Raw genomic sequence first — 27,863 nt, forward strand, 5'->3', positions numbered from 1 at the left:
GCAAATGATATTCCGGAAGGGCAGGCATATATGAATGGAAGATCGCATTCTAGTACGAAACAAACCACTCAAATTAGTAAATTCCTTCAAATATCTGGGCGTGACACTACAGACTACAATGAGATCCTTCAGACTACATACAAAATCAAGAGCAGCAGCACAGCAGCAGCAGCAGCTACTAAGGCCGTATTTGATATTAAAGAGCTTTCCACACTCACCCTAAAAACAGCCATATCACTTTTCAGTACCAAAGTATTTCCTATCCTCACATATGGGATTGAGATAACGTGGGAGAACTGACAATCTCTGACTTTCATAACTTAGAAGCCGTGAAAGCATGTTTCTTAAAAGTTGCCATTGGTGTATCATATTATACGTGCTCCAGACTTGTCTATGAACTTGCTAAGGAGATATTTTTAGTCGAGGATTTACAATACATATTGAACTTGCAAGCCACCTTATGCTGGAAGAGACTACTAAAACAGAGAGAGGATTAGCGGAGGGACATATAGCTGGAATTTTCTTCAACAGAGGCTATGATGGACTGATCCTGGACGGAAACAGATCAAGAACTCCAACACTTTGTGAACTCTCTGGTGGTGCATGGTTACCACCATAAAATCTGCAAGATGAAAGGGCACCATCTACCTGGCCCAGGATGTGCATAATGTGGCTTGTTAGTTGGTAGATACCACATCCTCGAATACAGAAAGAGAGAGAATTCAGTTATTCAATATAGCAAAGCATGAAGCAGTGATGTACTTTTACAGTTTGTATGCATTTCATTAAATAATAAAATACTGAACCTGTAAATTCATCAGTGCAAACACAGAGAACTGGAGAGAAGTGTTGAACTCTAGGAAGTTACAATACCCCATAATTGTGGAAATTCAAAGTTTGTATGTAATTTATGAAGTCATAATGAGGGATAGGTTAAAGTTTAAATAGTGGTTATCACCAGGGATAAGAAAGTATAAATTATGATACAACAGAAAGAATAATGAAGAGATTGCAAGGTCATTCAGATATGAGAAAAAAAAAAAAAAAAAAAAAAAAAAACAACACTGACTGCAGAGTTTTCCCAACTCTTTTTGTGACATCAGGAGCACATAATACAAACTCAACTCTTGGGAAATATAAATCTTCTGAAATTAGAATTCATCTATGAAATATTTTTGACAAATACACTGCAACCATTCTCTGTGAAAAGCATATCTACAACCAGTGAAGCAAACCAATAAAAAATAATTTTTAAAATGGGTTATTCCAAGACTATGAAATTTTGAGGAAGAGGTCATATTATATTGATGGATCATTTAAAAAAAAGTGCAACACAATAATTAAAAACTACTCCAGAGAAAGATATCCCCTTAATTCAAGATTGGGTCAGACAATGGGAAAAAAGTCACTGAAATCTGCTGTAACATTCCCCTAGAAATCTACATGGTACTTCATTTACCTTTGTCGTCGACTTCTACATCGCAGCCATACTACTAACACCTTGCACTGCTGCCTGTCATATTACTGAAAGCCGTATGCCTCTGTCTCTTTGCACACAGTGTCATTGGCACCTCACGAATATGTCATTTTCTGCCAACTTTCTCCAGAAACTCCCACATGCCCTATATACACTGAGACTTTCCGTCCTTCCTCAGTCCAGTCTTGACTGTGGTGTGTGTGGAGTACTAAACATCTTGCCATGCTAGTCAGGCCTTTTTATCATCCTGCACCCAGGATTTGTTATTTGGAGACACTTGGTGAGCAAAGACAATATTTGTTGGGACTTGGTTTCCGAGAACCTTTCTGGATCTGGCACTTCCCGTTTCTATTCAAGCCATCATATATTCTCGTAACTTTGTGCATTTGGTGCAAGTACTATGCTTGATTAGTTCATACTAGTTTTGCAATTGAAGCATCACGATGTCTGACTGTTGCAACATCAAGTGCAATATTCTCTGTCAATGCATTACAGACTCTTTCTTTATGTGGCGATACTTTTCTAAATATTCCGTAGTTTTACTTTGCTCAGCGAGGTTCCGTTTCCCATCCCTGCCTGTAATTTCCTTACAATAGGGTTCTTCTTTCTAGGTGCTTTTTTATTGTATAATTGTACTTGGGTATTTTATTTTATCTGAAATGTCTTTATTGTTTTGAAATAATTTTTCCATCTATTGTTATTTGTCTTCAATCAATAGTTCACCTTTCTCATTTCATTACCAGCATAATTTCTTTCATGGGGAAGCTGATTCGTGCTCGTTGTGCCCCGGCATAGGTACTTGGATTCGAGTACCAGGACTGAACTGAATGTCAGCACTTGGCTGCCAGACTATCTCTTGAGATCTCTTGGCATATAACACACAAACAGATCATGACACAAGGTAACAGCTCTTTTCAGAGCCAACTGACCAAGCCCTTGGGACCAATCCGAGAATCCTCCAAGTCATTAGTTGGTGTTACTTCCACCAGTCTTATGATACTGCAACTTATGTTTATAATTCTCTTACCAATGCTAATCTGATCTCAACTAATAATAATGATGATGATGTTTCTACCATCATAATGGAGATGAATAACATGAAAACTGTGAATATCTATTAACTTCCAATAGTCCTGTTGTAACCGTACAACAGGGTTACAGACTCCATTCTGTAATTATTATTATCATTATTATTATTATTATTATTATCATTATTAACCCGATTCATTAGATTTATATATTCTGTTTCTCATCATTTAGACTGTAATAATTAGGTATCACGTATATTATTGTATTTCATCATAGGTTAAGTGAATATGTTTGTAATTATTCTGTATTGTAGTAAGTGAGATTTGTTGGTTTCATATCGTCATGCTGTGGCTTGTAACTTTGGCTAGATGAGCTGGCATAGTATTTTGCAATCGAGGCTATGTTTAACTGTGCAAGGAGATTTCCCGGTGACGCATTCGGCATAGTCATTCTCGGACCGCTTGGGTACGCTTAGACGACACTTGACTGATGACATCAGTGCGTGGACACGTGATTGCGACCAAGTGTCAGTATGTCTCAAGTATTATTACAATATTATAAGTCCACCTGTTCAATACAATACAATATGATCCACTATTTCATATGGTCAAATGTTTTTTATATATAATACATAAAAGTCAAAGGTACATGTTTCACCCTCCTTAGGGGCATCATCAGCCTATATCAATCTTAAAAAATAATAATAATACATATACTTATAAATTATAGGTTAAAATGTTGAAAAATGGTTTCGTAAAACATTATACAATAACATCTAAAACAACGATAATGCACCAAAGGATGTTAAAAGAGAGTGAAATTAACAGTTTGAAGATTAAAACGTGATTAAACATGAGATTTTGAGAGTCTAAAACTAAAATGGATCCATATTTTTATAATATCATTAAGACTGTGAAAGCCTTGAGTATAAAAACAATCATCAAAGGGGGATGTTTCTTCAATTCCCAAGTTGAATCCAAGGTGGTAAAATCACTTTCAGTTATTTAAAACGGAAGTGTGAATGTAATAAACAAGTTTAAAATGTATATGATTGGGATATCTGAAAGTCAAGAAGAAAATGGAACTTCTGTAGAGGCGATGCTTGTGATAAAACGTATGTCAAAGCTAGCGGAGTTCGGAAATTATGGGAGTCGAATGGATCTAAAAGATAGTCAAGCTGATATATAATTCCGTTGAAACATGTGTTGGAAGAAATGTTCAGGATTTTCTGAAACAAAATGTAGAAGAAAGTATGTTAATAATACCGTACTGTACAAGAGACTTCCCGTACGTCAAAGATGGCTAATGCGGTACTTACTCGTACGGAGCGTATTAAGTACGTCAGGTTGTTACAGCAACGCTAGCTTGACTGGGTTTTCGACTTCTAGTATTATAACGGTGTGGCTGAGGCAGTGAAATGAGAATAGTCACTTGTAACAAGTGTCAGTATTCGCCAGCTACTGTATGTGGAAGTGGAAGGGATGAACAGTGAGTGGGGAGATGAGTCGTCATCGCGAGGGGATATAAGGTGATGCTACGGTAGGGAGAGGTACTCAGTTCATCATATCTATTCAGTTGATGGTACTCAGTTCATAAGCAGTTGATATCGTGCAGATCATATGTAAAAGTCAGATGTATCAAATGGAAGAAGTGGTCTTAGTGTGATGGTCAGAGCTAAGAGTTGTGTTTGAAGAGGTAATCATCGAGGAAGTCTACAAGTGGTGGTTGTATCCGAGCAGAGACGGGTACTATGCTGATAAAGAAACATCATCTTCTTGTGAGGATGGACTTCACAAGATGTTTCAATAATATTTTCCAATTATTTAAAATATATTGAGTGGACGTAATTACATTGGAGCTCCCTACACGCGTACATGGTATGTAGGCCAACTCCTTGTTATATAAGAAGATTACAACAGACGGCTCCCGACTTCAGCTCACAGGTTTTCCCAAGAATTTCAAGTTCAACAGCGGTGTATGCAGACAACAGGTAATTAAAGCATCAGACATGTTATGCATTCATAACATGAAGAAGAGTGTAATCAGCAGCGATATCACATCTCACTTCAAGTTCATGCCAATAGCTTTTTTTGTTTAGATTAAATTTTCCTTTTCTTTGTACCGCAAATCTCACGATATATTTCTTTTGTTAAATTAAAAGACGTAAATGATTGTTCATTGTGACGTAAATTTAGTCATAAACTCAGTTTTATTTTTAATTATAATAAGTGATTCCAGTTCCATGTACAATCCTCAATTGTGGAAATGCAACAGTAATTTAATATTGTCCTGATCCATATCCCTGTATATTGCCAGATATGTGAGTTTATCACCTCACGCCTTTGAGATAATTGATATAAGAGGTATGCTCTACCGAATTTTGTTGTTTTTCTTAAAAAAGCAACTGGCGCTCAAACAAATGTTATTTATATTATGTGGAAGATATGAAGGTATAAGAGTAGTGGTTGGAGTAGCCACACTGTGGCCTGACTCTCTTCTCACAACCTGTTTCTCATCCTACGGTATATGTGGGCGACATTGACAGCCACCATACTCAATGGAGATATCGGAATAATGATTGGTGTGGAGAAAGACTCACAAACTGGGCAGAACTAAACAACATGCAGCTCATCTATGATCCTGAAGATACATGTACATTCAAGTCAAGGAGATGGAACTGTGAAACCAATTCTGATTTTTACTTTGTTTCTAGTGATCACTTGGGACATAATTTATCAGTTTTATGTAAAGTGCTCACTAACTTCCCTCACAGTGAGCATAGAACAGCAGGATCCAGATACTACTCATTAGATCTTCAGCGCTTCCATGCTGGAACTTTGATAAGGCAAAGGCTGATTCTCCACGAGCAGGTAAAACGCCGCTGTTCGCCCGCTACAAACCCACTTGCGGAACAGAACCATGGGGGTATTTGTAGAGTTGTCTACACGGGCCGTTTGCACGCCGCGGGTGGACGCGTCCACGAGCGGGCAGGCGGGTCTAACGCCAGCAGAGGCGTTATTCCCGCTAGCGGTAGAACAGCGAATCATACTCTACGTGGCCTACGCAGTGGCCTCCACGGTATGCACTAGCCAGCGTATTGGTAGGTGTGCTGGGTACCAACTGATGAGCCCACCCTAGCACACGAGGGTGAAACGCTGGCAACCAAGAATGAGCTAGCTGGAAAATTTATAATGTCCAATAACGGACCATTTATATTGGTATTATAAATTTGCTCATTCAGGACAAATATTTCAGATTCCCTATGGGAAACAACATTTATATCATCTGATGGCCAAGCAGGCATCAATTTTTAGTGATGAGACAAAGTCTCTTAGTGCATTGGCACTGCCGGTGGCTCCAGTTAGCCTATGCAGTGGCCTCCACGGTATGCACTAGCCAGCGTATTGCTAGGTGTGCTGGGTACCAACTGATGAGCCCACCCTAGCACACGAGGGCGAAACGCTGGCAACCAAGAATGAGCTAGCTGGAAAATTTATAATGTCCAATAACGGACCATTTATATTGGCATTATAAATTTGCTCATTCAGGACAAATATTTCAGATTCCCTATGGGAAACAACATCTATATCATCTGATGGCCAAGCAGGCATCAATTTTTAGTGATGAGACAAAGTCTCTTAGTGCACTGGCACTGCCGGTGGCTCCAGTTAGCCTACGCAGTGGCCTCCACGGTATGCACTAGCCAGCGTATTGGTAGGTGTGCTGGGTACCAACTGATGAGCCCACCCTAGCACACGAGGGCGAAACGCTGGCAACCAAGAATGAGCTAGCTGGAAAATTTATAATGTCCAATAACGGACCATTTATATTGGTATTATAAATTTGCTCATTCAGGACAAATATTTCAGATTCCCTATGGGAAACAACATCTATATCATCTGATGGCCAAGCAGGCATCAATTTTTAGTGATAAGACAAAGTCTCTTAGTGCATTGGCACTGCCGGTGGCTCCAGTTAGCCTATGCAGTGGCCTCCACGGTATGCACTAGCCAGCGTATTGGTAGGTGTGCTGGGTACCAACTGATGAGCCCACCCTAGCACACGAGGGCGAAACGCTGGCAACCAAGAATGAGCTAGCTGGAAAATTTATAATGTCCAATAACGGACCATTTATATTGGTATTATAAATTTGCTCATTCAGGACAAATATTTCAGATTCCCTATGGGAAACAACATCTATATCATCTGATGGCCAAGCAGGCATCAATTTTTAGTGATGAGACAAAGTCTCTTAGTGCATTGGCACTGCCGGTGGCTCCAGTTAGCCTACGCAGTGGCCTCCACGGTATGCACTAGCCAGCGTATTGGTAGGTGTGCTGGGTACCAACTGATGAGCCCACCCTAGCACACGAGGGCGAAACGCTGGCAACCAAGAATGAGCTAGCTGGAAAATTTATAATGTCCAATAACGGACCATCTATATTGGTATTATAAATTTGCTCATTCAGGACAAATATTTCAGATTCCCTATGGGAAACAACATCTATATCATCATACTCTACGTGGCGGCAGTGAGCAGTTCACCCGCTCCTGTTGCACGATAGGAACTGCCTGAAGTGTAGTATATTCTTTACTAGCTGATGTACCTGTGCTTTGCTACGGAATTCTACATTGTATACAGAATTCTAGGTTAGGTAGTGTACGTGTTGTGAGCAAGATTGTATTAAATTGCATAGCTCTTAACGTTACCCTAGAAACACGACGGGGAAGTCACCAAACGTCTTTTCTCATATGAAGACTGGGTTAGGGAATATTCATTGTAACGGTAGGCCCGCTTGCCTACTATCAGTCACAATCAAGTTGGCGAGCATTACAATGGCAGACACTCAATCTCCACCTGCCTTTTTATATCCTCAAAACGACTGTCTTAGTCATTTTCCCAACTGAAATGAACATACGTCATTACAATGATGTCAGTAGGAATGACACGATTACAAGGAATGTTTTCATATGAAATACTCAATCAAATGAAAAACAATACATTTTCTCACTTTTAACAAACAGTACTACGCTTCCGATCTAACAATCCAAATTTTCAGAGCTGGAACGACCAAGCCGCAGACAGCCGTGATCCGTGAACACTCTTAGTTTTTTCGGCCGGGGGGGGGGGGAGGGTTCGAATAGTGGAGAGTCCCAGGGCAGAAACTATGCCCTTTTACTACTCTGAATCGGAAAATCTCAATTCTCTACACAGGCGGGGGAAGCTCAAAGCCAGGCCCCTCTTCACTGCTAATTTGGAATAAAATGAATATAGATTTATTAAAAGTGAAGCGGAAGAACTACTACTACTACTACTACTACTACTACTACTACTACGTGAGCCTCTGCCTTAAATGCGCACATTGCTCATTCAAAACAGCGCGTCAGAGTAGGGATTAGTGATGGGACATCCGATTCATTTTATTGAATCGATTCATTTGATTCCGTTCACGTTACTGAATCGATACAGTGATCCGATTCACGGCTCATTGGTCACCGCTCCTACTGCATCTGTGTAGTATGTGCTGGTAAGACAGCAGCTACAGCATTCAGTGCTCGCAGCTGCCATCTGGTCTTCATACTATGAACTCCTTTCTTAGAAAAAATGCTAGTTACTCTAATACATCGAAAGTTTCCGGTGACGCAGGGTGGGAAAGGTTAGGATTAGGAAGGTAGCAGCCATGGCCTGAATTAAGGTACAGTCCCAGAATTTCCTGGTGTGAAAATGGGGAAACTACGGAAAACCATCTTAACGGCTGCCGACGGTGGGATTCGAACCCACCATCCCCCGAATGCAAGCGCATAGCCACGCAATATTAACCGCACGACAACTCACTCAGTCATTTTTGAAAATATGTATTTTTCTATCAGCTGAGGATTTTTTTAAATCGTCATATTTTGTATAGGCTACCTGAGATGTACAGTAGCCCGCTGGTTTTCTCATTCAACATACTGTTATTGCGTCTGTCCACATATGATTGAAGTCTTGTGCAACGATGTGACATATGAACTGAGAAAATACTGAGCCGTTCTTCCCAATATAAAACAGGTACTTTTGAGTGGTCATGAGCATGACTCATAGTCATAGGGCAGGCTAGAGTCGAGTTTAATTGTCAAATGTCAATTAAGTTATAATACTAAGATTCATTAAACTAATAAACTGACCTACCTACTTACTAGTTACTTCAGAATTATGTTTTGACTACCTTTTTAACACTGCAAATAAATCCATCTATTACTTAAACCTCCCTGTAAGAAGAGGACAGTGAATGCAAATGGGTATTATTTTCAAATGAGCTGAGCTCGAGAGTCCATTATAGCATACGATTCTTTACGTGTGCCATGGCTCACTGTATGTCTTGCTGCAGCGGAAGCTCGGTTCTCCGCGTGTCCAGTGAGCCGATAAGGAGCCGTGTGTATCATGTGTCTCACTGAGCCGCGCTCGTTCACGATTCTTTCGATGTGCCATGATTCACTGACTCGCTGCAGCGGAAGCTCGGCTCCCCGTCAACGTCCAGTGAGTGTGCCACTCAGCACTGTCCGCCGGGAGTAAGCTGAATCGTATGCCGTGATCTCGCCGTTCCTGTGAATCGATTCACTCGGACACTTGAATGAATCGATACACTGCTTCGAATCATGCATTCAGTAGCCAACACTAGTAGGGATTGAATAGCTGGAATACTATGATGAACCGATGTGTTACATACTAGTAGTATCAGGAAATGTATGAACCAGATGAATGGAATGCTAAAGAAGAAGGTTTTCTAACTCCCCAGCTGTTTCCCGCCAATACTCAGTCAGGCTGTTATACTCTATACGCAGCAGTAATCCCATCTATCGGAGTTGAGTGGCAGCATAAGAGACAAAGAACATCACAACAAACAATGGTCAATATAATGTTATTGTTGATGAATGTTATGCGCTTTCGATATTGTAGGCCCTCACACTTAGTTTTCTTTCGACTCTGAAATACCACTCTTATCATAGTCGGTGCAGTAAAACTGAATAAAACACACAAGGTAAGGGCATATTCTGCCCGAAGGCAGGTTCGAACCTCCGCAGAGGTGTGCCTGAGCCGGAGTTTACGTGTGGTAGCGTGGCCAGTTCCTTTCCGTTCCTCCATTCCCTTACTCCCCACCAACAGCGCATGGCAACCCATCCAAATCTTGACCACGCCCAATGTTGCTTAATTTCGGAGATCTCACGGGATCCGATGTTTCAACATGGCTACGGCCGTTGGCAATAAAACGTAAATGATCGTAAATTGTATTCTCTCTGACTTTTGTTACGCAGTACTTTTCGATAGGACCAATAACGTATTGTAGGTATTTAAAAAATAAGTTCTAGGAGCCTTTCCCTAAATTGCAATTATTTTCATTATATTATGTTAACCCATTTTCTCCTGTGGTGCGGCGTTGATATGGACTTGGCAACAAAAACACAAATTCATGAACGTCTCTGGTATCATAGCTGGTACGGTAAACATGTATGAAACATAAATGATCGGAAATTTAATTCTATACAACTTGAGTTATGTAATTTTGTCGATAAGACCACTAATAATATAAATATTTGAGAATTAATTTTCAGGCCTTTTCCTAAACTAGCATTTCACTCGTTTAGTCATATGAACCTTAATAAGTTCAAACAGCTCAGCACCTTAATAAGTTCAAACAGCTCATCGAATGAAGCAACTGACATTTTATAATATTGGAAAAACATTTCCGGATAGCTCCTGTGTTCGCAAAACGTTAAATGAAATTGTCCAGTGGTGAGCCGATTCGATAACGCAGGGTGAGTCCACCAACGTCTTTTCTTACAAGGTCTCTTTTTTAATATTGCTAATAACTGTAGTTGAACAGCTCTGACAACACAACCTATTTGTACGACATCTATCATTATAGTATGGCAGGTTCATCGCTGGTGGAGAATGGTTGTGCGTGTCGCCGGCATTTTTGGCGCTGTTTACAGGCGTCAATTCAACCCCTCGTGTAGAATAGGCAAAAGTTTTGAGCGGTCAGGCGGGCAAACAGCGGCGTTTTACCTGCTCGTGGAGAATCAGCCTAACTGAGAAAAATACTCAAGTGATATTGACAGTAATATAAGATGGATCCCACCATATGCAAATAATAACTGTAGGTTTATGAATGCCATACTTGAAACAGCTAAGAAGTATATTCCCAGAGGAGTGAGGAAAGAATGTATACCAGGTGGGAATGATGCTTGTTACAAGCTGTACAATGAACATCTGAAGAATGGAGGATATGTTGTTGATGACTTCCTTCATGCTTTAGATGAAGTCAGACAGTGTAGGTGGACTGAATCTATACAGACCATGAACTTCAAGCATTCCAGTAGAAAGGCCTTTTGAAGAAGCTGGGTACTCCTCAACCCAAATGGGCAGTTACACCTAATCAAGTCACCAGTCATATTGCTGGATTGTCAAAAGCGAAACCTGATGTGCACCATACGAAGTTAATAAGATGAGAATTATCCTTTGTAAAAAGACACTGTACTTTGACATCCTTCACTCCTTTCACAGATTATGTTCTGGTAGCCCTGAAAGGGATGAGAAATGGGAAGGTTCCAGGTATGGATGGAATACACATTTCTAACATTGTACTTACCAGAAAACTTCCTCCAGAGTTCAAGTGTACAGCCTTCCTTAAACCAGGGAAGCCTGTTGATCACACTGAAAGTTATAGGCCAATTGCCCTATTGGGTGTTTATTATAAACTATTAGAATAACTTCTTTATAGAATCAGTTCCAGTTGAACAGGCAGATTTAGACCACATCGAAATTGTGAAGACCAAGTTCTAGTATTGATAACTTACACTGAGTCAGGCTTCGAGAAATGATTGAAGTGTGAAGCTGTGTTCGTAGACCCCACAGCAGCACATGATAGAGTTTGGAGAGATAGAGTTGTATACCAGTATAAGTTCTTTAAACCAACAGGATGCAAGTTAATGACACAGCTGTTAAACAATATGCTGTCAAACAGGAAGTTTCAGGCTGTAATGGACAATAAGTATAGCAAACTCAAAATCAATAATGTGCACCCTCAAGGATTTGTACTCTCACCATTGTTGTTTAATTTGTACATCACAGACATACCAGCTACCTTCTCTTGCCAGTTTGTATATGGCGATGATCTAGCACTTGCTTTTGAACACACCTCAGTGGATGAGATAGGAGGAAATATAAACACTGACCTGTTTGTTCTGAGTACATATTGTAGAAAAAAGTGTGACTCCCAGCAACAGCAAAACAGAGACCTGTTTCTTTCATCTAATCAATAGGCAGTCAAAAACTACTTGAAATGTGTCACTCATTGGGGCTCCTCTACCTCACAACTCTCATCCCAAGTACTTTGAAGTTACTCTGATCAAACTTTGTCTTGCTGTAAACATCTAACTGACAATGCTGAACAAGAACATCATTCTTTACAAACTTGCTGGCTCTACATGGGGAGCCTCTGTTTCCATGCTTCACACTTCAACTATTGGGCTGGTTTATTCAGCAGTGGAATGTGATTCCACAGTATGGATGAACAGCTCACATGTTCGGAAGACTGATGCCCTGAACCAAACCATGCGGATTATCTCTGGCACACCTCTCTTTTTTGTCTGCGTGTACTCAGACACATTAAACCTCTTAGACAAAGGAGAATTAAGAACTTGGTCTGAGAGTACTAAAATATTAAAATGAACCAGTCTCTTCCTATCCATAGTAGTAAACCTGCTGGGTTTAAATGAAGTCTACGTCCCCACTGATTCAAACAGTACGAGAGTTCTGTTAAAGCAACTTTAGTGCTGCAAATTAATGGCCCAATGATTGATGCAGCGAAGTTTCTCAAGAGTGGCAGCCTCCATTTAATGAACACCATTCTCCTCCTGCTTTTGATCTGCCACAGAAAAGTATGGTTGCCATCAGCAGGGTTCGAACCGTCCATGGATGATGTGCATTATCTCTTCACAAGTGAGGCTTGCTATCTTCCCCTAGTTGCGATTGCGGTGAGGTGGAGCAGACAATCAGTCCCAATGTCACTGAGTGTGAGAGAAGGGAATTTTCTGGACCTGTGAAATAATTTATGACAGCTTCAGTGCAGACCATACAGTAGATTGACAATCTGGGCATTATTTTGCGAAATCATCTTTTGAACTGTTGATTGTCTCAGTGTTTTAATATTGTTTTTGTACCTGTCTATGTATGAAGATTATGATTAATGTACTTATGTGTGTAAATAATAATAATAATAATAATAATAATAATAATAATAATAATAATAATAATAATAATAATAATAATAATGTTAGTTTCAAGGATGAAAATGGCAGAATTGGACTAAGCAATACTGAAAATTGTGAGATATTAGCAAGATATTTTGATCAACTTTTGCACTGTCCTGAACCAAGTCATAAATTAGAATTTCAAGATACTGATGAAAATTTGGAAGAAGACATACCACCAACTATAAAAGAAATTGAAGAAGTAATTAAAACCCTCAAAAACAACAAAGCTAGCGGAGAAGATTCTATTACAGCGGAACTTTTGAAGTGGTCCTTGCCAAACATAGCAAATGAGCTACCTTGATACATCCACTCCACAAAAAATGTAATAAACAGGACATTAATAACTACAGAGGAATATCTTTATTAGCAGTGGCATATAAAATATTTTCCAAGATTTTATTAGACAGAGTAGAAACAACACTAGACAATCATTTAGGTGAATATCAAGGTGGTTTCAGGAAAGGATCATGTTCAGAACAAATATTAAATCTTAAGTCAATAATTCACCACAGGATACTTAATTCAAAGGACATTGTAGTCATGTTTGTAGATTTCAAAAAGGCTTTTGATTCTGTTGACAGAGAAACTCTATATAAAATAATTCGAGAATTTGGCATAAAATCTAAACTGGCAAATCTAATCCGTGAAACACTTACAGACACAGTCTCTAAAGTGATATTTCTGGGAGAGATATCACAGCCTTTCAAAATAAAAACTGGTATACGACAAGGCGACGGACTATCCCCAATTCTTTTTAATTGTGTCCTAGAGAAAATGGTGAGAATTTGGAACGAAAAACTTATTGAACTCAACATTTCACCGATAAGGTTAGGAAGAGGAAACAAAAGGATCGAAATAAATTGTCTTGCATTTGCAGGTGACTTTGCAATACTTTCTGAAAATGTGACATCTGCTATAACCCAAGTAAATGTCTTGGAAAGAATCGCCAGCAGAACTGGTTTAAGAATTTCTGCAGAAAAAACAAAATTTTTAACAAATATTTGGGATGCACCAAAATTTCTGAAAACAGATATTGGCCAAATAGAGAGGGTAAAAAAATTCAAATATCTAGGGGAAATAATCCAAGAAAATGGTTTAGAAAAATCTGCAGTAGAGGAGAGGGTACATAAAATGGAGAGAGCTTATGGTGTCACCAAAGATATCTACAATAAAAGATGCCTATCCAAAAATGCAAAAATAAGGCATTACAACACAGTAGTGAAGCCAGAATGCCTATATGCAAGCGAATGTCTGGCATTAAACTATAATTTAGATAAACTAGAAATACTAGAAAGGCGAATCATGAGGAAAATATTAGGCCCACAAAACACAGCAGAAGGTTGGAAATTATGAAGTAATGCTGAAATATATAAAAAAATAGAAAATATATCAGATGTAATGAGGAAAAGGAGACTTATGTTTTTTGGACATTTATATCGAATGCAAGATAGTAGATTAACCAGCAAGATTTTCAGATATTTGTGGGGTAAGAAATCAACGACAAGCTGGGTCAATGAAGTAAGAAAGGATTTAGAAAAAAACAATATAACAACAGAAATAAATAATAGAGAAGGCTTTCGGGAAAAAGTATTGAAAATAGAAGGATTCCAAGGTGGGAAAGTAAAAAAGACTGGTTCAAAGTGGTCTGAAGACAGAAAGAAGAAACATAGTGAACAGATGAAAGCGTACTGGAAGAAAAGGAAAGAACAAAGAAGAAGGAATTGAAATTGGCACGTGGTCCTCTGGTGGCCCATTCGAAAGAAGAAGAATGGCTTTGAGGACATTTCGTCCACTACTTTTTTAGTCGCTAACACTTCATCCATAGTTTTTGCGTCAACTGATATTAGATCCAGTTTTTTAAGTCCATGTCAAATTTGTCCGAAATAATCTTTTGTCCATGTGAATTAAACTATCTGTCCACTGACTATAGGTACACTCATTACATCCACCCAAAATTCATCCATTTTCTCTTACTCCATAAACAACAATGAAGATGTGAATTGAAATTCTGTTAAATTTCAACTGTATGCCTAACTTTTTAACACAATGGCTTGTGGCACTCAGTGCGGCAAAAGTAAATAGATTTATGTTTGTCATTATCTACAAGTAAAAGTGGTGCCAGAATATGAACCTAGGAAAGTTTATAATGCATGATGTGTGACTAATGCAAACAATGATGCTCACACCCATATCTTTAAAATAGGGGACCACATGCATGAGCCAAACGCATGTCCTTTTCCTAGTAATTTTTCCAACTTCACCAAGCAAGTTGGTTACACAGTTTGTTTTGCAGAGCTGTGAGCTTACATTTGAGAGATGGTGGGTTCAGACCTCACCATCAGCAATCCTGAAGTTGGTTTTTCCTTGTTTCCCCATTTTCACACCAGGGGAATGCTGGGGCTGTACCTTAACCCCTTCAGACCCAGTGTCCATTACAGTGGACACAACATATTCCCTCTTATAATTGCAATGAAATGACTTCTGCAGTGTTTTAAACTATTTGTCCATCTCACATGTATACTCAACATATATATAGTGCTGCAGCCAGTGTTGGCAGCTGGAACTGCAGGAATAAACATTCTGTACAAGATGGCTGCCCCTTCCAGAGGCAATGAAGGTATGCTATGTTTATCTTTCTATTCTGAGTACTTAAATGATCTAGATCTTCCTTTGTTTTATCAGTATTTAAGCTAGAAATATATAAAAAGACATTTGGTTGTAATTCCTCATTTGCTTCACCACTTGAGAATATATGATGAGTTTTCAAAATATGATGTCCACTATAATGGACATTACGTCTCGATTGTTGCTGTCACTGTGGCAGACACATAACCTTACAGTGACTGTTCAGGTGTTATTTTATGTAACTTACTATAGTCAGAGTATCATTGTGTTATGTTATACTTTACGGTCATTCAGCGAATGATACATTCTTGTTTGAACAATGCATAATTACATGTTCTGTTAACTTTTTTTTTGACTAGCATGAGTTTTGATAAGTTTGTTGTGCATATATTTTATCACTAAATTTTTATGCTGTTCGACTTCAAAGGACAACTTTGCTGCCTTTAATAATAAAAATAACAATGTGGTTGCATTGTTTCAGAATATTACAATCCTTCACCTCCATCAGGAGCAGAAAAAATTCTTGACCTGTTGGAAGATGGTATCCTATCAGATTTGGATGTACCAGTATTAGAAAGTGATCAGAGAAGCAAGCAAGAAAGAGAGAGGCTATAATGACTAGGTGAAAAGCCGGGATGGAAACACTGTGCTGTGCAAATGGGTTGATAACAGATTTGTAGTACTGGCCTCAAACTTTGTTGGAGTTGGTGAAGAAGATGAGGTACAGAAATGGGACAAGAAAACTAGGAAATACATTATGGTGAGGAGACAAGAAATTGCAAAGTTGTATAACCATAGCATGGGTGGAGTCGACAAGATGGATCATCTTCTTGAACTTTATAGAATTTTTATAAAATCAAGGAAATGGACAATGCGCATGTTCTTTCATGCAATTGATATGGCTTGTATCAATAGCTGGCTTGAATACAAACGTGATTGTGAAAAGAATGGGATCCAATCCAAGAAGATCCTGCACTTGCTGCATTTTAGAATGAGGATTGGAGAAGTCCTAGTCAAAATGAATAAATGAGTAAATCTCCAAAGACGAGGTCGACCCAGCTCCAGTGACATCAAAACTCCGCCATCTGGGAAAAAGCAGAAGGTTGAAGTTCGACCAACTGTTGAGATTCAGAGAGATTTGACAGATCATATGCCCAATTATGATGATAAAGATGAAGCAGTGCGATGTACGAACACCGGATGCAAAGGGAAAACCCATGCGTATTGTGACAAATGTAATGTCCATCTTGGCTTTGTGAAGAAGCGCAACTGCTTCATGTCTTTCCACAGGAAAAGTCTTTAGATTGATGAATCATGAGGAAAAAAGACTTCTAATACATAATAAACCTATGTTATGTATTAAATAATGCCATATTGTAAACTTTGGTCAGATAATTTGAATTAAAATAACTTATAATGCAAATCTACTTGTATAGTTATAATCAGTTCAAACTGTTACTATTGAGACCATATGTCCACTACAATGGACATGCCATATTTCCGAATAATTTTTTGAAATATTCAAAAAAACAATTTTTCTATTGTTTGGACTATTTTAAGGTGGAAATTACAACCAAATGATTTTTAGTGCCTGTAAAAATAATTCAGGTCTGAAGGGGTTAATTAAGGCCAAGGTCGTTCCCCTCCTAGTTCTAGCCCTGCCCTATCCCATGGTTGTGATAAGACCTATCTGTGTCAGTGCAATTTTAAATCTACAGAAAAAAAAAATTCCAACTGCCTCTTGAAAATGTCATTTAAAAAAAAAAAAAATCATATGGCCTCAGCTACCATATGCAGACATTTCAATTTGATGCCATCTGGCTGTCTGCTCATCAATTTTGACGTTCCGTTTTACTCTAGGCCCACTAAATTGAAAATGTCATAATTGTAGTCTAGTCAATTTAAAGCTTTGTATCAATTTGGCATTCAAACACTTTATAAATTTAATTGTTGCCTTGTCTGTTTCAATAGTTATTGATACAATATGCAGCAGAATAAACAATACTGAACAAACATGCTCTGAACATCAAGGTATATAATATGCAAGTGATGACAGCAACATGTATCTAACTGCATTGGTACAGCATGTGTTCAAAATGTGCGCTCAAGCTGTTGCCGATATGATTCAGCTCGGAAGGTCCAGATCCAGAATAGAGTTCTGTTTGAGTACAGCTTACAGAAAGAAAATTGATGAGCATAATAAGGTAGTAAATAATAACAGGTCTGCCTCTGTGGTGTAGTGGTTAGCGTGTTTAGCTGCCAACCCCGGAGTCCCCGGTTCGATTCCCAGCTCTGTCACGAAATTTGAAAAGTGGTACGAGAGCTGGAACGGGGTCCACTCAGCCTCGGAAGGTCAACTGAGTAAGGTGGGTTTGATTCCCAACTCAGCCATCCTCGAAATGGTTTTCTGTGGTTTCCCACTTCTCCTTCAGGCAAATGATACCTAACTTTAGGCCACGGCCACTTCCTTCCCTCTTCCTTGTCTATCCCTTCCAATCTTCCCATCTCCGCTAAGACTCCTGTTCAGCATAGCAGGCGAGGCCGCCTGGGTGAGGTACTGGTCATCCTCCCCGGTTGTATCCCCCGACCCAATGTCTCTCGCTCCAGGACACTACCCTTGAGGTGGTAGAGGTGGGATCCCTCACTGACTCCGAGGAAAAAAACCAATCCTGGAGGGTAAACAGATTAAGAAAGAAAGAAGAAAAAAGTAACATATTGTCAGCATTTGAATAGATGTCTATGCGTGCATGAGTAGCCTGCCGTACGTTTTTCATGATGTGAACTATTTTCGATTAGTGCATAATGGAGACTCCTAGTCTCTATGATTTTGATGCTCACTAGTGTTCAATATACTATGTGCCATTTCATCATTTTCAAATGATTTTATCTTATACAAAAATAATATCATTGATCAAGTCTTTCACTTTTACGAAATGACATCTGTACTGCTCATAAAATTGCTGCGGTGCGAGTGACAACATACTCTTAGGAGTAGTGTGGTAACACTTTTCAAAATGTCACGCGTTGCCACTGGTTGACATGTTCATGCTGTTCACAAAGAAAAAAGTCTGTAGCCACTATCAATTTGCATCCTTATGTCCAGCTCACCTAGAAGTGCGAGATCCATTTCGTTGTTTAAATGTTTCTTTTATTCACTGTGTTTTTTCAGTTTGTAATTCAAATGCTTTAAATCTTTGACACCTGTTGTACTGCACGCATTGTCACCACCAAATAGAATGCAAGGAAAACGAAAAAATGAATTTCTCTCATTGCATCCACATTTTGCTTTAGCATACATGCCACTATTAAATTTTCTGGTGAAATTCCTATTTTTTACTTCCGTCTGCTGCACATTAATCATATCAAGTCGCGGTAGTCCTACACTCTTGGCAAGAACTCTGGTCTCAAAATTTAATTGCTTTCCAATTAACTCACTGACTTTCTTCATTTTGTAATAAACAAGCACACAAATACACAAATTATAACAACACTGAAAATAATTCATACGTCACACCCAATGTTATTGTTAGCAACTTCTCAGTAGCACCCCGAACAAATGAGAATGCATATAACACCAGAACAAAATGTTACTTGTGCTAATTTTTGGTCTCTTGGGTAATCAGCTACAGAAACAGGGTAACCTCATTTAAGATAATTTATTTTTATAATTCAGACATCTGAATACAACAAAATCCCTGCAGGAATGATATGAATGCATTTTTTAAGTAAACAATTATTAGATTTACTTTAGTTACAGAACTGGTGAATTGGCTACACTGATGTTTGTAAAGCGTGGATATTTCTTGTTTTCTGTTATTTCCTCTATGCGCATGCGTTGAAGAAGTCCTCAAGGATCCGAGTGCCCGACCTAAAGCACTCCCAGTCGCTCCCTCCCCCACACAACACGGCAGCTGTCATGGACATTCACCATCTTCAAATAATGTGTTCTAAAGAGAAGGCACGTCGTTTGGATACAGGACCACACAAGACGGTCTGGTGCCCAGTTCGGCTGCCAGGTTGCCACTTGTGGGGCTCCTGTAGACGTTGCTGCGCTGACAGCAACAGCTTGTCTCTTTACATACAAAAGGTATCCTCTCTTCCTGCTTAAAGATATGGTGGGTTTAAATACCTACCAAAATCCATAATCTGGTCAAGAATATAACATTTTGTCACGATAATATTTGCAGAAATAATTGTGTTGTTTGACTGTAGCCCAACTAAACTGTAAATTATTTCCTGACATTTTGAGCGCAAAAACTTGACAGGGCATGTGCCCCTGTGCCCCTAAGGGCCCTCCACCACTGATTTACTGTGATCGTGATTTTGTCACTCACTCCAGATCTGAAGGCAATAAAGAATGAAGAAGAAAAGATGGCCAACTTATTCAGCCCACAATACTTCCCCACGGACAGGCTGTTGAGCGCATTAGTGATGTCATGCAGTTTGCCATTAGCACAAACAACTCTGGCTACTGGAATTCTATTATGGTGTTAAAGATTGCATTGAGAAAGACATAACAATGGAGAAGTACACACAAGTTTCCTTGTTAGATATTTGGAAGGAGACCTGATTACAATTGATCAGTTATGTCCCATTAGTGTGTGGTTAATAGTGTATTTAATGATGTTAATAATAAATAAAAAGTTAATTTAATAAATTAATGAACTAATCAACAACTACAAATTTTCATCAATTACAAAGTACTAAAAATTAATACTGTAATACTTGTATTTCATGATTTGTTTTACAGCATACAGCATAATCTTATCAGTCCTAACTAAGGACTGAAGTCTATTCAGATTGGCAATAGTTTGGATTAACAGGGTTAATTTATGATCAATATAATTAGCCCCACTGCCTGAGATTATTTGTTCAGACACAGCAAAAGCATTGTAGACATCTCTGCAGTACGTTAGATCAACACTCCAATGCTACAGTGTTGAACACAATGTTTATAATGAAATGGTGGAGTATAGCGTTATCCCCAAGATTTTCATCTTTGCGTCAGCAAAAAGATCCTGAATTTTTGTGCAATACTGAGTGATGTAACATAATGTATTGTTTTATCATTTTTGCTGTTAAATTTATTAAGTGTTAAATCTGCTGATCTATACCATAATTTATGAGTGGGTGTACTACATTGATTTACTTTTATTTTTCTCCATCCGTGCAAGGACCACCATTAGACTTGTGAAGACAGTCATGGGCAAACAGTACAGTGTTCCATCACTTGGTAGCATCACTGGCAAAGGGGAAGACAGCAGCGCACACTACAGCCCATTTCATCCACCAATGTCAGTGTACAAGCGGACATCGTAGAGAGAGCAACCATCAAGGACAGCACTGGATGACTTGGTTCCTCTGGAATGAGGGCAGAAATTCATAGGTGATTGATGGCAATGTGTCAAAAACATGCACTGTCACAGAAAACAGTTTACAACTGGGTGGAAGGATGGAAAACCGGGTGCAAATCGATGGAAAAGAAGACCAGTTCTGGAAGGGAAGTGACAGTGTCACCACCAACTAACATCACCCAGGCAGAGATGGCCATCCAAGAGAACAAATACATACATTCTCAGAAATGGAGGCAGGCACAAGACTTTCCAGAAACACTCTGCAGCGTATTGTGCATAGCCACCTTCCGTTAGAGAAGGTGTCTGCCTACCGGGTAAGTTGGCCAAACGGTTAGGGCTGCGCAGCTGTGAGCGCGCATCCGGAAGATAATGGGTTGGAAACCCACTGTCGGCAGCCCTGAATATGGTTTTCTGTGGTTTTCTATTTTAATAATAATGATGTTATTTGCTATATGTCCCACTAACTACTCTTACGGTTTTTGGAGATGCCGAGGTGCCAGAATTTAGTCCTGCAGGAGTTCTTTTACGCGCCAGTAAATCTGCTGACACAAAGCTGTCATATGTGAGCACCTTCACATACCACCGGACTGAGCCAGGATCAAACCTGCCAAATTGAGGTCAGAAGGCGAGTGCATCAACCGTCTGAGCCACTCAGCCCGGCGGTTTCCCATTTTCACACCAGGCAAATGCTGAGGCTCTACCTTAATTAAGGCCACGGCCGCTTCCTTCCCACTCCTAGACCCTTCCTAGTGCATTGTTGCCACAAGACCTATCTGTGTCGGTGAGACGTAAAGCAAATTAAAAAAAAAAAAAAAAAAAAAAGGCGATTGCCAGATGAGTTTCAAAACTCTTGTCTGCAGAGCAAAAACAAAGGTATGTGGACATGTGCAGAGATCATTTGCAATGCCATGATCAAGATGCAGGAGTCAGGAAAATGGATACAAGATGTGCTTCTTAGCATGAAAATGCATGTCCCCACACCAGACAGGAAATCACAGTTGCCATTGATCAGATGGGATTTACAGTGCTGCCACACCCTCCAGACTTGATATTTAGTGACTATAACTTGGTAGGTTAAAGAATCTGAAGAGGAAGATGGATAGTTTAAAGTCAGATGTAGTTAGTATAAGTGAAGTACATTGGCAGGAAGAACAGGATTTTTGGTCAGGCGACTACAGAATTTTCAACACAAAAACAAACAGGGGAAATGCAGGAGAAGATAGGGCAGCGGGTAAGCTACTACGACCAGCATAGTGAAAGAATTATTGTCGTCAAAATAGATACCAAACCAATGCCCACCACAACAGTGCAGGTCTATATGGCTACCAGTTCTGCGGATGATGAGGAAATCGAAAGAATATATGAAGAGATAGAAGATTTAATACAATATATAAAAGGTGATGAGAATCTAATTATTGTGATGGGAGACTGGAATGCAGTGGTAGGAAGAGAAGGTAATACAGTAGGAGAATTCGAATTGGGACAAAGAAACGAAAGAGGAAGTCGGTTGGTTGAATTCTGCACTGATCATAATTTAGTCCTTGCTAATACTTGGTTCAAACACCACAAACGACAGCTGTAAACGTGGACGAGACCTGGAGACATTGGAAGGTATCAAATAGACTTCATTGTGATTAGGCAAAGATTCAGAAATCAGGTGTTGGATTGCAAAACTTTCCCAGGAGCAGACATGGACTCTGACTACAATTTGTTGGTCATGGAATGCCTTCTGAAGTTGAAGAAATTGAAGAAAGGAAGGACTGTAAGGAGATGGGATCTAGACAAGTTGAAAGAAAAGAGTGCGAGGGATTGTTTCAAGGAACAAGTTGCAAAAAAACTAAATGAAAAGGCTGAAGGAAACACAATAGAGGAAGAGTGGATAGTCATGAAAAATGAAGTCAGTAGGGCTGCAGAAGAAATGTTAGGAAGGAAGAAAAGATCAACTAAGAATCAGTGGATAACTCAGGAGATACTAGACCTGAGAGGGCAGTAAAGAATACAGGCAATTAAAGAATGAAGTGGATAGAAAGTGCAAGGTAGCTAAGGAAGAAGGGCTGAAGGAGAAGTACAAGGATGTCGAAGGTTGTATGGTCCTAGGAAAGGTTGATGCTGCATACAGTAAAATTAAGGAAAACTTTGGAGAAAGGAAATCTAGGTGTATGAATATTAAAAGCTCAGATGGAAAGCCACTTCTAGGGAAAGAAGAAAAAACCAGAAAGATGGCAGGAACATATCCAACAGTTGTATCAAGATAAAGATGTAGATGATTTGGTTCTGGAGCAAGAAGAGGCTATTGATGCTGATGAAATGGGGGACCCAATTTTGAGGTCAGAAAAGTATGAAGGCTTTCACGGCCGGTGTCAATATAATAAAAATCTTCTGGGCTATTATGCCGTGGTCCACTCCTCTCGCTTCTCCCAGACGTTTCGACTACCGCGACCACGGCATAATAGCCCGGAAGATTTTTATTATATTTTGAGGTCAGAGTTTGACAGAGCTGTGAGAGACCTAAAATAGGAACAAGGCACCTGGAATTGATGACATTCCCTCTGAATTACCAACTGCCTTAGGAAAAACCAGCATGGCAAGGTTATTCCACCTGGTGTGTAAGATGTATGAGTCAGGACAAGTGCCATCCGATTTTCGGCAGAATGTTGTTATACCTATTCCCAAGAAAGCCGGTGCTGACAAGTGTGAAAACTACCGCACCATTAGTTTAGTATCTCATGCCTGCAAAATTTTAACACATATTATCTACAGAAGAATGGAAAGACAAGTTGAAGCTGAGTTGGGAGATCAATTTGGCTTCAGAAGAAAAGTAGGAACAAGTGGATAGAGGATCAAATTAAGGATGATAAGCCCATGTACATGGCGTTTGTAGACCTAGAAAAGGCATTCGATAATGTTGATTGGACCAAGCTATTTAAGATTCTGAAGGTGATTGGGATCAGATACCGAGAACGAAAAATTATCTACAATCTGTATAAAAATCAGTCTGCAGTGATAAGAATGGAGGGCTTTGAAAAAGAAGCAGCAATCCAGAAAGGAGTGAGGCAAGGCTGCAGTCTGTCCCCCTCCTTTTCAATGTTTACACAGACCAGGCAGGAAAGGAAATCAAAGAGGAATTTGGAAAGGGAATCACAATCCAGGGAGAGGAAATCAAAACCTTGAGATTTGCTGATGATATTGTTATTTTATCAAGTCCAAAATAAAAGTAATGGAGTGCAGTCGAACGAAGGCAGGTGATGCAGGTAAATATTAGATTAGGAAATGAAGTCTTAAAGGAAGTAGATGGATATTGTTACTTGGGTAGTAAAATAACTAATGATGTACGGAGGACATAAAATGCAGACTAGCACAAGCAAGGAAGAGCTTTCTTAAGAAAAGAAATTCGCTCACTTCAAACATTGATATATGAATTAAAAAGATGTTTCTGAAGACTTACATCTGGAGTGTGGCAATGTATGGAAGTGAAACATGGATGATAACTAGCTCAGAAAGAAAGAGAATAAAAGGTTTTGAAATGTGGTGTTACAGAAGAATGCTGAAGGTGAAATGGATAGACCTAATTACGAATGAAGAGATACTGAATCGAATTGGTGTGAAGAGGTCAACTTGGCTAAATTTGACGAGAAGAACAGATAGAATGATAGGACATATCTTAAGACACCCAGGATTTGTGCAGTTGATTTTTGAAGGAAGTGTAGGCAGTAAGAACAGTAGAAGTAGACCAAGGTATGAATATGACAAGCAGATTACAGCAGATGTAGGATGCAATAGTTACGTAGAAATGAAAAGGTTAGCACGGAGGGGCATGGAGGGCTGCATCAAACCAGTCTATGGACTGATGACTCAAACAAAAACAACAACAACTTGTTCAGGGGTCATGAATAAACCTCTGCTTGGTCGCCATTTTGCAAACTTTGAAGAACTGGAAACAGCTGTCCAGGCATGGGTTCATGGCACTCCGAAAGAATGGTTCCAGAAGGTTCTGGAGAGGTTGACACACCAATGGCAAAAATGTGCACAGTTAAAGGGAGATTATGTTGAGAAGGTGGGCCTCTCAGGTGTTGTGTAACCTGTCTTATAAAAGAAGTAAATCAATATAGGCTGACCCTTGTACGCATTGTATTATTTTACAGTACATTTGATGTTCTAACGTGTAATACACAGCCATTTTAGTCTGAAATTTCTTTGTTAATTTACCTTTCATAAATTTTTGGTCAGATCATCTGGGTTTTTGGATTGGTGAGGTTCGGATTAGCAAGCATGTTTTTTTCCCTTTTTTTTTTTTTGCTAGGTGTTTAACATCACACCAACACATTAACGGTTTTTAGGAATGCAAGGACAGGAAAGTGATAAGATGGGGATGGTAGTGACCATGGCCTTACTTAAGGTACAGCCCCAGCATTCACCTTGTATGAAAATGGAAAACCGAGGAAAACTTATCTTCAGGGCTACCAACAGTGGGATTCAAACCCATCAACAGTGGGATTCCAACCCATCATCTTCTGAATGCAAACACAGAGTTACATGACCCAAACCGCATGGACAACATGCTCAGTATTATGCATGTTAATGGTGTTACAAGATGTACAGTAGATAGGGAAATGGGCAGCGTTGTCACGGATTTAAATTATAAACCAAATGCCAGAAAATTACTCCATTATCATGTCATGAAATTATTTACTCTATGATTGTGTGCATTCTCCTTACCTTTACTATGTCCATTACCAGACTTTGGTACAGTGTACGTGGCCTGGTTGGTTGTCCTCCAGTCCAAATGATGCCATTCAGGCGCTTCTACTAGCCATGGATGACTAGCATTTCGGTATTCAGGAACGAAGTCAGCCTTTGTGCCCTGTTAGTCACATAAGCAATCACTTACAAATTTAAATATTTCTCCTTTTGTAAGGTTAGTGTAAAAATTTTAATAACTAGCGATAAAAGTGGGAAAGATCACAATACGAAAATGAAGTTGGAATTCAAGAGGACAAAGTGGAGCAAATATAATAAAGCTATAAGAACAGTTCTGCAAAAGCAAACGTTACTGGAGTATGGCATAACGGAAAGTTATGGACAAACTATCCTGCTGGCCTCATGCCAATGACAGAGCACTGCATCACCTTCCGCTCTAGTTGGACTAGTAAAGACAGAGGAAACACAGCTCTGGAGCACTTCATAAAGGTAAGTTCTAGCAATCAACTATTTAAACATAAATGCTTTTACATTTCTTAGTAATATTCATCAATTCATAAAATGTGATGATGTTTTTTGAAAAACAAAACATGTTGTTACGTTTTTAATTAATGGTATTTTTTTCACGTATAACCTGTTAATAAATGGTTTCTTTTTCAGCATATATAAGGTGCGATCAAAAAGTTTCCATTTGAGGGCACTGCTGCAGTGGACTTGCAATGTAGCACGACGCCGATGCAGGTATATAAGCACAGACATGTAGACAAATGGCAGTCGTGTTGTGCCGAGGTGCGAGCATTAAATGCGGCCATGTGAACTATGGTAACGATATTATCAAATGCGTCCAAACAGGACTAACATGCTGTTATTCTGTTCTTGGCTGCCGACGGACAAACACCGGTGGACTGTACATGGGGTAGGTCTGTCGAAAAACACCGTTGTAAAAACAGTGCACCATGTTCTGTGCGGGCCGTGTTTCGACACAAGACGCCGACCGATCTGGGAGGCCAGTCTCATCCATTATGGACAACAGCAAGCAGGTGGTGGATGAGGCCTATAGTGCTGATCTCTCCCCATGTGATGATCACGCCTTCGGTCCCCCCAAAAGGCCTTGCAGGGTCGACGCTTCCTGTCGGATGAGGATGTGCAGCAGGTAGTTATGGACTTCTTCACGCACCAGGAAATAGTGTTTTACCATATGAGGATCTTCAACCTGGTGCGTTGGAGAGATGAGTGCCGCAATGCTCATGGCAATTTTGGCTGATTGGCATCCTGATTCAGGCTGTTGAACGGAAACTTTTTGATCGCCCCTTATACATACATCTTCATTGTAGACTGTTATGCCTTTCAGCATTCAGTCTGCAAGCCTCTGCAAATTTACTAAACTCTTGCCACAATCCTCTATTTGTAACTAGCTCTGTGGCCTCATTTAGTTTCATACCTCTTTAAATCATTAGAAATGGAATCTAGCCATCATTGCCTTGGTCTCCCTCTACTTCTCTTGCCCTCCATTATTGAGTCCATTATTTTCCTACATAACCTATCCTCCTTCATTCATCTCACATGACCCCAAAACCAAAGCCGGTTTCTGCATACAGCTTCATCACAATTGTAAGTTTGGAGTTTTCCACCTAATCTAAAAGTACATTATGAGTGCAGGACTAGTTTCGATCCTCTGTTGGGATTGATCATCTTCAGCTGCTAAATGTATCATGGACTTCAATATATCAAGATAGCAATACATTAAATTAAAAATATTACACTATTTAAGTTATGTACAGTTCTAAATTATGGTGATAATAACACATGTTAATGTCCTCATCACAGATCTGAGTTCATTCAAGATTCACTTTTACAATTCCACATACTAGTTGCAGCGGTTTACACAGAGCATTGTTGATTCAAAATTTACATGCACAGATCTGTGTCTAAATGTTAATAATCACAATAGCACCTGTCACCATTTGGTGATATACTTCCTAAAGTTTAACTTTACGAAGTTGAACTTACTGCAATTCATAGATGCTACATATTTAATGAAATAAGTTGAACTTCATCAACTTATGGAGCCCTTGATTTATTTCACATATTAAAGTATAACATGATGATGATTTTGAGGAATTAGCAGGATAAATTATTGAAAGGTAACAAATCTGTGCTCCAAAGTGATACTTACGAGTTGTTATGGACCCTTCTTGAATTCTGCAGTAAAGTGAAATTCAAAAGGCGGTTTCGTTTTCATAAAAACCACAGTTTTGGAGGTCATACTACCGAAAGTGGAACCAGTTCTTTTATAACAAAACCAACACGACTTACCTGTCTTCCACTATTGCAGCATCTTGTTTGCCTGAGTGTTTATGCCACAGGAAGCTTTCAGGTTTCTATAA

General features: G+C 39.3%; 1 protein-coding gene across 2 annotated transcripts in view; it reads right to left on the reverse strand.

The window, feature by feature from the left end:
- The window catches only part of LOC136878205 (uncharacterized), a 61,694-nt gene that overhangs the window by 18,391 nt on the left and 15,440 nt on the right, over nucleotides 1–27,863 (reverse strand). The window contains exons 2-3 of one of the 2 annotated variants that reach the window (XM_067152069.2): nucleotides 25,495–25,639; nucleotides 20,574–20,785 (exon numbers count right to left, since the gene is read on the reverse strand). In XM_067152069.2, the coding sequence (XP_067008170.1) occupies nucleotides 20,574–20,664 (91 nt within the window). In that variant the 5' untranslated portion in view covers nucleotides 20,665–20,785; nucleotides 25,495–25,639. The remainder of the gene's footprint in view (nucleotides 1–20,573; nucleotides 20,786–25,494; nucleotides 25,640–27,863) is intronic. The other variant, XM_067152068.2, reaches the window with a different exon arrangement.

This window comes from Anabrus simplex, chromosome 1, assembly GCF_040414725.1.
Source record: "Anabrus simplex isolate iqAnaSimp1 chromosome 1, ASM4041472v1, whole genome shotgun sequence".
Lineage (NCBI taxonomy): Eukaryota > Metazoa > Arthropoda > Insecta > Orthoptera > Tettigoniidae > Anabrus > Anabrus simplex.